Source organism: Empidonax traillii, unplaced genomic scaffold (genome assembly GCF_003031625.1).
Source record: "Empidonax traillii isolate 1590-97213 ecotype Southwest subspecies unplaced genomic scaffold, ASM303162v1 scaffold5:size3517227, whole genome shotgun sequence".
Lineage (NCBI taxonomy): Eukaryota > Metazoa > Chordata > Aves > Passeriformes > Tyrannidae > Empidonax > Empidonax traillii.
This window is the reverse complement of record NW_020955198.1, coordinates 2,455,792-2,468,301: the sequence shown is the minus strand read 5'-3', so window position 1 is coordinate 2,468,301 and position 12,510 is coordinate 2,455,792. Positions and strand designations below refer to the sequence as shown.

General features: G+C 37.5%; 1 protein-coding gene across 4 annotated transcripts in view; it reads left to right on the top strand.

Annotated features, from left to right (window-relative positions):
• The window catches only part of XRCC5 (X-ray repair cross complementing 5), a 48,049-nt gene that overhangs the window by 24,339 nt on the left and 11,200 nt on the right, over positions 1-12,510 (top strand). For all 4 annotated transcript variants that reach the window (XM_027879735.1, XM_027879742.1, XM_027879753.1 and 1 more), the window contains 3 exons: positions 2,982-3,178; positions 7,877-7,970; positions 9,404-9,473. In XM_027879735.1, coding sequence (XP_027735536.1) covers positions 2,982-3,178; positions 7,877-7,970; positions 9,404-9,473 — 361 coding nt within the window. The remainder of the gene's footprint in view (positions 1-2,981; positions 3,179-7,876; positions 7,971-9,403; positions 9,474-12,510) is intronic.

Genomic DNA, 12,510 nt, shown 5'->3' with positions numbered 1-12,510 from the left:
TTGGGCTGAACAGGACCTATAAATGGTTTTGAAAAATAACTCTGATGAACTCCTCCTTCATTTCCTTGCTTTGTTGCCTCATGAAGATATTTGGAATGATAAGTGACAAGAGCCAGAATTTAAACAGAAACATCAAGCTAAATTATATCCCTGGAAGTAGTGGTAGGCATTAGGAAATGACAGAGTGGGTGGAAAATAGTTGTTAATGCTTGCTGGAGTGGAAGATGAGGAGTATCCTATATCCAGAGTTTCAACTTTTATTCCTTGCTTCCAGAAAAGCCTAAATGAACTTCCATAGCTTTTGTAGTGACAGACTTCCAGCGTTATTGTTTAAGTTGTCCCTCTTAAATACAGGGATTTGAAGCACCTAAGATACTTGGGGAATGCAGTGCATTTTATTTGCTAGCCAAATAAACAAGTTGTTCAACAATGACTGTACAGAGACAGACCTGGGGAGAGGTTTGTTGGGATGGTACCGTGCAGCATTTCATAGTTCATGGAATCCAACTGCAGAGTCTCCATCTGAATGTGCTGTCATGGCTCTCGTTAAACCATGGGTAAGAGACCTTAGAGGATTAAGCTGATTTATAAGTGATTGGACTGTGTGGATGTTCTCTTTCAAAACCCAGAGCAACTGGGGAGGTGAGGTTGCTCATGGATGTCTGTGAGGGCTTTCAGCGACAAGTAATCTTATCTTTGGTTGAATGGTTGTTGGAAGGTCATTTTGAAATCGTCACAAATTGGGTGTAAACTGAACTCTGAAGACATTTGTGTCAGGATGCAGTTCACACAGGTTTAACCTCAAAAGCCAACCATCTAGTGTAAACTGAGTTTTCCAAATCTTTTCCATAATTATGAAAAAAGAACTTTGACCAAGTGATTGATCCTTCTTATTTTGGAGATCATAAGTACATGATAGTTGTGGTTTTGTAGAGTGAGTAGGTGACTGATAGAGACTAAATGCTTATCTTTTAGATAGCTGAATCTCTCTCCCATCTTCTAAGGCTTTAAGTACTATCAGATTCCAGTAGAATGTATAGATTTGCTAAAATATGGTTCTACAGAAGTGTTTTCCTAGATGCTGTTTGAAAGGAAACAAGGCAGAATGCTTTCTTGCAGTAAATTTCTGCCCGTTTGTGCGTTTGTGCCATTCCTTATCATGGGATTAATGATGTGAAAAGCCCACTTCATTACTTCTGTTGACCAGTAGCTTAGTGTGAGCTCTGTTCCTGAAAGCTGGCTATGTCTCTGAAGTGGAAATGTAAGGAAATTAGGAAGAGCAATGAGGAACTAGTGTGTTTGACAACATGTGTGAATAGAACGGCGAGTCTAGAAGGCAGTGACAGTGTGGGTTGCCTTCTAGCCTGTGAGGGTAGGAATAGTTCTTGCTGGGCACAGAAGGAAGGGGCAGCAAGGTCAAGAGGGACTGTGTGGGTTTAGAAACTCCAGGTTGTCTGTTTAACTTAATTTCCATTTAGTACCTGAGTTCTGATGGTACCTGCTATCACAGATCATCTACTTTAAAAACAGGTACAAGTGGAGGCTGTTGTTATTCATGGCAGTTTGCTCAGCTCTTACAGCTGCACACATAAAGATTTCAGATATGAAAGCCTGAAAAACATTCGCAACAGGGGAATTAGTTTTTTTGCTTTGTCAGTTTAATTCAATTCCCTAATGTTTTTTTAATACGGGGAGGGGGGGTGTGTGTATCAGAAGAGCCATTACTGCAGCTTCCAGCAACATTTTTACTCTTTCAAAATAATTATGTCTTAAATCATTACAAGTGTTTCCAAATCGGTAGCCTTATACGGCTGCCTCCTTTGGACACTATGTTCTCTAGTATGGATTGGAATTTTAATGGCAGCATGAAAACACATTAGTATTGATGTGTACCATATGGTCTGGATTTTCTTTATTGGCAGCTTTTCAACGTGAATAGGGGGTTTTACTTGCTTTGATTTTTTTTGAATTAATGTCATGCCTGACAGCCAACAGGGGAGCAGATCTATTGTATTCCTTCACACTGGTGTCTAATGCACCCAGTACAGTGGTAGTGGAAAAAAATTTGTCTCCCATGTACATCACATGTTTTATATATGTGTATGTCTGCTCTGCTATCTGTGTATATATTTGTAAATGCACAAACTTCTCTAATGCTATCTCACAGTTCACAAAGTTGTAAAGATATCTACTTTGCTTTCAAAATTCGCAATGGAATTTCTGTAGCCCGCCTCATTAATCTTATCTCTTTCCCTCTGTTTGGCTCCTTGACTGTGTGCACTGACTTTACGCTTGGTGAAACAGCCTCCTCTGTATCTCCTACCATCTCTTCCAACTGTGGTGTGCATCTGTCAGCCTCCTTCATTCCCTTCTCCTTTCAAAGCTAAGTTCTAAACATACATATATTCTGTGCCTCACCTGTGCACATTTAGCATTCTCTTTCCATTTGCTCTTAAACTGGTGAAAGTTTCTCCTGTGTGCATACTGAGTTTTACTTACCAAGAAGAAAAATTTTCTGTGAGGGAGAGTGGACTGTGACAATAACTGGAATACATGGTTGAGATATATTGCATTGCCTAATTTTGCAGTGTGTTGAAATTTTTCCTATGCAACTGTTCTGTAATAGAACTGCATTTTAAAGGTAGTAAAAAGTTAAAAATATGAACAGTTGCAGATGATTGTTTCATTCCTGGAATTTCCTAATAATTTTCGTAAAACTCTTTCCAGTGAGTGTGGAAACACTCATCTGCATCACTATCCTTATTTAATATCATTATTAATCTCCATAAACAGCTGATCATAGACTTTCAATGCACTTGTGAGCTGGAACGTTTTTAAGCAATACAAAAGTAGTTTCTTTATTATGGAAGATATTTTGCACATACCATATGGTATCAGGCATACAGGCATTATATTAAAAGCACATAAAAGTTTTACTTTTTGAAAGTTTTACTTCGCTCAAACTGTTTTGTCTCTTGCAGTGTTTGCAGCATAAGGCTTTTCACCCTGACAAACCATTGCCACCAATAGAGCAGCACCTTTTAGAGATGCTGGAGATGCCCTCTGTGGTAAAAGAAAGGTGTCAGGCTCCTCTGGAAAGAGTTAAAACACTTTTCCCCCTGAAGGAAGTTGGCAAGAAAAAAGAAGAGAAGACTGCTCAAGACATCTTCAAAGACAAGTAAGTTGGAGATGTATTATGGATTTTTTTGAAACTTTTTTTTTTTTTTTTTTTTACACTTCAAGTTGCTTTTGCTGGATGAAGCAGGCTCAGAGTCTTTTGAACAGCAAATCAATGAGTTACACACTGGAAAAGGTGCTGATAGATGGAGAATATTGTGGTGCCACAGTGTGTCTGGAGTATCTTGTGAGTAGTGGTAGTCATACTGTTAAGGTGCTAGACACACCAGGAACCAGTTTGTATCTTCCACATGTCTGTATTTGCTGTCACAGAATCACAAAATCCATCAGGTTGGAATGGACCTCAGGAGGTTTCTTGTACAACCTGCTGCTCAAAGCAAGATCACCCGTGAGGTCTAAACAGGCCTTCATCCACTCTGGTGTTGAAAACTGCCAGGGATGGTGACTGCACAACCTGTTCCATTGCTTACTGTCTTTTGATCAGACAGTTTGTCCTACTGGTGGTTATAAGATAGTTCAAACAGCACTAAGGTAGTCTAATTTAGTTTAGAATAATTTAAAGCCATGAAGCTTTAAATTAGCCATAAAGTGGAGTCATTTTAGAATGCATGATTTAGGTCATTTGATAGTTTCATTTTGAATACCAATCAAAAGAAAAGCAGCTTCATTATTATCAGCTGTGCAATTAATGTGGTTTTTTTGGAAAAAAAAATCAAACTGTTAATGGTCTCTTCCTGGAACACCTACTGTTTGAACAATTTCAAGATAGGATTTTTTTGTTGTTGTTGTTGAATATCCTGTGTTTAGTTAATTTGTGCTGCAAATAGGAAGAATAAATGCTGACTTGCTACTGCATTGCTGTCATCCCAGCCAAATCAATTTGCTCAAATAAAATCTGCTTCTTACAGCTTAACTTACTGAAATCTGTAGTATAACTAGTGGGGACCTGTAGGAGAATTAGAGACCTTTTGGGTTAGGGCAGGAATGGACCAGCTGATGGGAATTTGAGGAGTTTCAAGGACTAAGTGTTTTGAGAACATGATAAGGACTGGACATCTGCAGGAATGAGAAAAACAACACCTGCAGATGGGAGGTTGAGCTGGATCTGCCAGGAGGCATGTAAATAGTGTGTTATAGTTAGATTTAGAAGAAGAAAAATTTAGAAAAATAAGATATGTTGACTAACCAGTAAGAATGTAGTTTAGTCGTGTGAACAATTTATATTTTGTGTGTGTGACCACTGACAAGTTAAGTGGTCAAATATGCGGTAGTTATTGAATTGTATAAAAGTAAGTATAATTTCCAATAAAGAAGAAGCTTCCAAAACATCCTATTGGTGTATGTGAAGTTTCCACTGAGGCTCGCACGAGGCAACAGGGGCCCTGCGATGTTGGAGTGTTCTCAGTTAGCTCCTTCTCCCTTCTTTTTGTCATTTTTGGTTCAGTCATTTCAGCACTAGGAACAACGTCACTGAGGTATTTTGAGTTCTTTCTTAGCTGAGCTGTCATATATCCTTTACCTTGGGCTGGCTAGAACCTCCTCCCTAGTTTTCTCTGGGAAAACATGACATAAGACTTCTCACTTTGCTGCTTGAGATTGATGACCACATTTCTCTATACAGACTGGGAAACACCTTACTTTTTGTTGTTGATTTTGATTTCAGTGCGTGCCAGTGTTACCTTGGTGTGTCTGTGAATTGGTACTGATTGAATTCTCTTTTCCTTACTCTGTGCCCCAGTTTCTCTATGTGTGTGTGTACATACATACATTTACATGTGGATTTTAAGAAGGGATAGAACCAGTTTAAAAAAAAAGTGAGGTAAAATTTGGGTTCAAGCAAGCTAGAGAGAGAATTTAAACAAGAAGCAGTGCCCTATTCCTGGTAGTTGCTTAAAAATATATCTTCCGAAAAGCATCTATTTGACAAGGAAGAAGGAAATCTATTTTGTTTAAAAACTGATTTCCTTTAGAGAGGTGATAAAAGCAGCTATAAAATTGAGATTAATTGAGAGTAATTGAGATGGAAATTGATGCAGGGCATTAAAATGATTTTTAAAAAAATCTGTAAAGGAAGTGAAAGAATACAAACTTAACTATTAACAGAAGAATGAATGGTAATAGGATTTTTAAAAATTGCAAATAAAAATGGTATTGCTGTAGTAATGAATGGGAGCAGTAGTACTGTCATTGCTACAACAGTACTGCTAACTGTATGGTTTTGTTCTGTGGGGAAAAGCTGAGTGATACAACTTATTTACTTGATAAAGACAAGCACATCACTCTGCAACTGCACTGGCACAGGTTGCTCAGAGAAGCTGTGGATGCCCCATTCCTGGAGGTGCTCAAGACCAGGTTGGATGAAGCTCTGAGCAACCTGATCTAGTGGAAGGTGTCCCTGCCCATGGCAGGGATTTGGAATGAGGTAATAAAGTTCCCTTCCAACCCAAACCATTCTATATTCTATGAGATTCAACTTATTAAAACTATCATATGTAGATAGTTTGCGCCAAAGTATTGTGAAAAAGTTGGCTAGAAGATCTATTGATCATTCTTTTTGTTTCCTAAAACTTATTTGTGTCTCCTATCATATTAACCAGATTCTTCTCTCCTTAATTTTTGAAGTCTGATGAGACTAAGGCAGCATAATTGTAGACATCATATCTTAATACAGATTTCAGTATTCAGCATTCATTTGTATCACTTTTGCTAAGCTCTCTAGTTAAAAAAAATCCAGTAAAATAGAAAGCATTACCTTTTTCCTTCTTAGGTTGGCTGTGGAGAGGATGTTACCTCATCCAGCTTTGCAGCATGTGAGAGGCTTCTATATTAATGTAGAAGTGGGTGTTTTAAATTAATCTTGTATTTTATTAATTTTTCTCAAATAGTAATTGCACGTTTTGCAGTTTAAAAATACTGTTAATCAGTGCATATTCTAAATGTCAGATCCTTGGCTGGTATAAATGGGTATGGATTCATTAGTTTCTGCTGTGCTGCACTGATTAATGACAACTGTAGATCTGGTCCTAGGCAGTTAAATGTAGTGTCGTCATTTATTTTCTCCTTCCTACAATCAATCCCAAAGCATTTTGAATCAGTAAAAATAATACAGGAAGAAAAAGGTTTCAAGATATTTCAATTGACTGCCACACACCTTTTGGAGAAAGAGAATTTTCATTGTTCTTTGCACCTTCCATCAAATCACATCAGTATACAAGATTTTTGGTTTCAGTAGAAGTTCTAAACTCACTGGTGTTGATAAGTATCAGTTTCTCCATTTTACAGAGAGACAGAGGCTGTTCAAAACAATCAAGCAACTTGTTCAAGGTTAGTCAGAAAGTCAGTGGAGTTGAGAATGAAGCAAGGTATCCTATCCTTGTCCTGAGGCATAACTAAAGTCATCATTCCTCCTAGAGTGATAAGTAAGGTTATGCTGAGTGACAGGAGTTGCTGAGGAGAAGGGATTTCATTTCAGTAGTGACAAAATGAAGTAAAGTATGAGAAGACTGCAGAAACAAAGTGAGATAGACACTGATTATAAAGTAGGGGAGGAGTGTGTTACAGAAAGCAAAAAGAAAGACTGTGCAAGTTCTTTCCAATAGTTGATTGCTTCTGTAACTTGCAATGCAGTTTTTGCAATCAGTTCCACCCTGTAGAATGCAAAGTGGCACCTTGTCCAGGATCTCTGGCTTTGTCCCTACGTCCTCAAGCAGTTTCTGTTTTTCACTGCAGTAGTAGAATTTTTCATAAAAACTTGTTACTTTGTTTTGAGATTCCTTGAACACAAATCCTGCTGGTTTGATTGCTGAGTAGCTTTCAGTCATTCTTAAACTGAAATCAATTCTTCTGTGTTAGTAGCCTGTCACATTGTGTGACACAGAACATAGTATCTGATTTTCTTCCCCTTTTGTGATTATCTGGATTTTTCTCCTGTTGCCAAAATGTGCTCTAAAGTTTAATATGTTCCATGTGACAGTTAAGCTCCTAGCATGAATGTACACCTTGGTATATGTTACCTGTAAGGACAAAGGGAGAAAGAAGCCTAAAATCACAATTAGCTTTTTAAAATAACAAATAGTCCTCTTGCAAGCATTTTGAGATGTAGCCTCAAGTGTTGTAAGAGAGTTGTGCTGTGTTTAGTTGGGGTTTGTCTAGCAGATTTTGATAACCTTATAAAGCTCTCATGTGCAGATGAAGAATAGGGTTGTTAGACTCAAAAGCCACTGTGTAAACAGGTTTGTATTAGCTATAAATTCCAAGACAGGAACTAGCAGGTAGTGACTGAAGAGTAAACTAATTGCTTACCTAAGTGTTATATTTTCATTGCTGTTTCATGTTTAAAACAAATCTGGTGAGAACACCAAATGTCATGTTACATAGTGTAGATTATTAAGGTTAACTCAACATGCAGGTTCCAAATAAAATGAATGGAGGTATTTTGTATTTAAAAAGGTGAAGGAGTGTATAAGTAAATTCACACCTAGAATAAGCGTGAGTAATCTCATACCTTCAACAAGAGATGCCTTTGCTTTATGCTCAGATAAAGTTTGATCTCTGTTTCTGCTGTCTGCTTTGTGCAGTCTGTGGGGAAAAATGAGGCATGGTTTAGTGTTGATTTTGGAACAATGAGGTTATGAAGTTTAGTTCAGTGCATATTTTATTAATTTACTGACTCCCTAGTTAGTAGGCAGGACAGTTTACTTCAAGTGTTTATATTCAGTTTTGTCCTTCTCATTTTCAGCAGCGAAGATGAACCCCGCCTTAAAAAGCCAAAAACTGAAGATGAGGAAGAGAGCTTTAGCATCCTAAAACTTGCTGAAGGCAATATTACCTCTGTAAGCATATTTTTACAAATCTGATTATTAAGGGGGAAGATTAATTCTCTGAGTGTATTATAGTGAATATACAGAATTACTGATAAAAGGAGGGTTTCTAGCTGAAACATGACTGAAATACTGTCTACTTGTACATTTGTGTCTCTGCTAGAGATCATAAAGACAACTTTCTCTGCCCTTGAGCATATGTTAGCACAGGTTTCTGTCAGTCTTGGATATTTTAGGACAGAATTCTTTCCTGTTGTTTAGAACTCTAAAAGGCAAGCCTGAGGATCTGAAGAAAACAATCTCAGAATTGGAGTTCAGTGGTTGCTGTCTTTCATATCATGTGCAACATAGAAGTTGCCTCTGTATATGTAATTAAAGGTATTGCTGAGATTTTAGACACTGTTTTCTGCATTAGCAGAAATTTGGCTTCATCTTGCTGCTAGATCTAACTTAATTCTATGGATAGATGAAACCTGTATCAGAACTGTGCCCTTCCTTTATATGAATTTCTTTTCCTATTATGGGGAAAAAAAAAAGATTTTGTATAGAGATAATTGCACTTGTTTTCAACCATCCTGTTCTTTAAGGTTCATTTTAAAAAATGGATTATTGATATTTATAGATTTAAAATCTGAAATTATTTCAATATTCTGTACTATATTCTGATATAAATTTCTGATATTTCCTGAAAATTGGCATTACCACATTTAGAAGAAACATGATGAGACCAAGCAAGCTTACTGAAAGGTCTACAAATTATTTTGACAGCAAAGCATAAAAATTTCAAAAAAGACTTAGGAGAATTTTCATTCCTGATAGGAAATTTTAAGCAGCATAGGGTTTTTTTTTTGTTAGAGTTAATGCATCTATTTTTCAGTAAGTGTTAATTTGTATTTGACCTGGTTTTAGTTCCTTTTTAAGGTTTTTGCACCTATATGTCCATTTAGAGCTTTGGTTTTAAGATGTCAGACTGTGCCAGAAATGGTAGATGACTTGAGGGCAAGGTTTTAATTTTGAGCTTCCTCTTGGAGTGGCAAATCACTGATTCTGTACTCATGTGCATGGAAGCTTCCACTCCTCAGTAGGCAGCTGGCAGGATTAGGGAAGTCTGAGAGATCTGTGGTGCAGAAGGTCTCAAAGCTGAACTAGCAGGTAACCTGAATTACTGTCCTTGTGTCCTCTCAGCACCAGAGAATGTGACTGACTGTAACAGTGCAGCATAGTGAGTGTGGGTTTATCTTGCTCATGACATAACTAACCTTTGCTGGGAGTACTGTGCATTAACACACATTGAAAAATTTAACATTTTATGAGTCTGCATGCAGAGAAGTGTAGAGCTTCTGCTTCTATATTAAAATTAAAAGAAATTCAAAGATTCTTTTTGCCCTGCAGGAAGGGAGAGATGTGTATTGGCAGACAATTGTATAATTCTTGTACCTTTCTAGGTAGGCAGTGTTAACCCAGCAGAAGATTTCCGAATTCTTGTGAGGAAGAGAAACGCTGACTTCAAAGATGGTAAATGACTTTTTTTTCTCTTAATTATATTGGTGGCATCTTCAGGGTTCAGTAAATGCAATCTCTTTGTCTAAACTTAAGTATCTATGTGAGGTGCTATGGAATTTACAGGTTAGTTTCTAGTGTCACTTAGCAAAGAAAGGTGTCCCCCGTAATTCCCATGTCAATACTTGCCTTCCCCAGTTAAAATTCTCAGGTACCTGTGTTTGAGTAAAACAGCATTAGACAGCTACACTGAGGCACCTGAGCAACCCCACAGGTGTTTCTAACAGAAGATCCCTTGGTACTCACTGATTGCCTCATTCAAAGTGAGTCTCAGCTTCTCGTTCCCAGGATCTTTCTGGCTGGATGTGGAGGGCTGTTGGCTATGCACAGTGTGAGAAACCTGTCTTCTGCAGTCTGCTTATTTTGTTCCATGTAGAAGAAAACAGACTCTGAGGCCTGGGATTTAAATCTTTACATGCAAAAATCCTTTCTCACTTCTTGTGAGCAAAAGAAAGCATAGGTGGCTTTAGGGTGTTGTAGGCAGATAGTCTGTGTATGTGAAAGATGAGAGGAGGCTCTGTGTGCACTGACTCTGTCCTCATCATACAAGAAGAAAGGGTTTTGATGCAGAGGAGAGAAGGAATACAAAGCACAGGTCAGACACTGTCTTGCATGCCCCAAGTCTGAAAATGCAATGGAACTGTCCTTTGTTTATATGGTATTACCCTAGGGGAATAGCTATACGGAGATGTATGTAATCCAGAGGTATCTTAAAAAAAGTGCACAAGATGGATGGGATCCTTTATCTTTTAAAGGGTCGTTTAAAGATTGTGGCAACTTCAACTTGATCTCACAAATAGTCGCTAGTGTAGCATTTCTTTTCAAAGAAAAATGTGCAGAGGTGCTTAAGTGAGGTGCTAGGTATTTCAATAAGGCATTTGGTCCTTATAGATGTAGTTGAGGGGTGTGTTGAGTAGTATATTGACTTGAGATATAGTCTGTTAAAGCCTACGTAGCCATTTCTCTCCAGAATATCCAGACCTGTAAACCAGCTAGCTAGCTTTTTACATGGAATTTGTATTAGATCCAGAAGAAATTGTTTATTGAAAAGATATTTGGAATTGTGTTCTTAAATCTCAGACGTATTAAGATGCAGTAAAAAAGCATTGTACACAACATTGTAGAATACAGACACTGTGAAACAGTTGACTACTTTGATATGGTAATAAATTTTATCATGTAGGAAAGTTAAGGCTGAAATGAGTATAATGATTACCCTTGGAGGTGGCTTAACTAAAGAGTGCTTATATATGTCCACTTGGTAGCTGTGCAAGATAGATAATTACAGTACATGTTTGGAAGGTTCTGAAATTCTGAGCAATTTGCTTTTATTCTGTGTGATCTGCTCTGTAATGATAAGGTGTAGTTAAACAGAATGTAGTGCAGTCACCCATTTAAAGGAGAGATAGGAGCCACTGTAAATAAAAACATGCTCTGCATATTATCTCTTTCTTCTGGCTAATCCTTTTTATGCTTTAGAGCCTTTTAGGTAGCTTAATACATAAAACGTTGCAGGCATGTTTTTAATGGCTTGGTGTATTGCACTCTGGTTATGTAAACAGGTTAATGGCACACATCCTTTTCAGTCCACAGCAAGTCTCTCACCAAAACTGTAAGATTAGCAGTACCAGAGGATGCCAAAGGGTTTTTTTTTTTCTTTTTAAACAGCTTGTAGGAAGTCCTGATGGTGTATTTATCATCGAAAATGAGTACCAATACATTTGCTGCCATGCCCTCACTGGGGTTTGATGATCAGGAGTTGTGCCATTCCCAGCAGAAGCCTAAGTGCAAGTTGTTCAATGTCTGATGCTGTGTCCCACAGCAGACCAGAGCAGGAGAAATGATGCATTCAGTGTTAGTGAGAACTGGGCCACTAATATGTTCATACATATTTTTAGAAAATCAAAGATTTTCAAACTGTTAAGGATCTTAGGGATAGGTTTTCTGAGACTGGCAGCTCAATTCCTGAAACGGTAATTGACTTTGGTTTTATCTGACAAATGGAGTTTATTACAGTAGGGACGTACTTAAGGGTTACATGATGAGTTGTGTTATATGGTGTCACTTAGTGGTTAATGTTGATGCTCGTGTAACTAGAATTATGTCTTTCTCCAGATACCTTTACTTTCTTATTTGTATTCACAGCCAGAGAGATGTCATTTTATGCAGGTCTTATTTTGAGCAGGTTACAAGTACACAGTCATCACAAAGAGATGTCTTCTGATAATACCTGCTGATGTTTTTGTCAAAGAATGCACATAAAATAGATTAGTTTACCTGAGTAGAATCTAATCATTGCTCCCAAGGATGTACAATGAGTTTCTTCATTGCTGTGGCTGCAAAGAGGATTCTCAAATGCTGTGAGTGCTTGCCATCTTTCTAATGCCATACGAGGAGCCACATGACTACCAGTTCATCCTGTTGGACTATTTAGATGTTTCCATCCACATCTGGAAAGCAGGTCGTGTCTGATGTGGTGTGTTGTATTTTCACAGACTTCTGTAGAAGAAGGATCAGGGGACTAAAAAAAAAAATACTGACACATGCATAGTATTTTCTTTGCTTTGTAAATTTTCTGTGTGAGTTTATAGGCCACATTTCACTGCATGTTACAGGACTCTTGTCTGAGAATATGATGTCTGAAGTCCTGTAGTTGAAAAGCTTTTTTTTTTTGGTTTTTTTATTTTACTGATTGTCAACAGGGAGGGAAGTCAGCAATGACAACTCAACAGTTTATGGACATAAGAAAAAATGTCCAGAGACAAACTGTACCAGACTCTCATTTTTATATTTATAGAAATTTTGTTAATATTTTTACTCCTAGGAACTTCTAGAAAAGTATAGTTAAAGGAGTCAGTAATTGCACAAGAACATGGATGATACTTTATTGCAAGATTTTATGTAGAAATAGGTATAGTTAATTACCTTTGTGGACCTAAGTTAGATTTTAGAAAAGGTAATATTTAATTTCATTTTTTGCTGGCATGTTTTG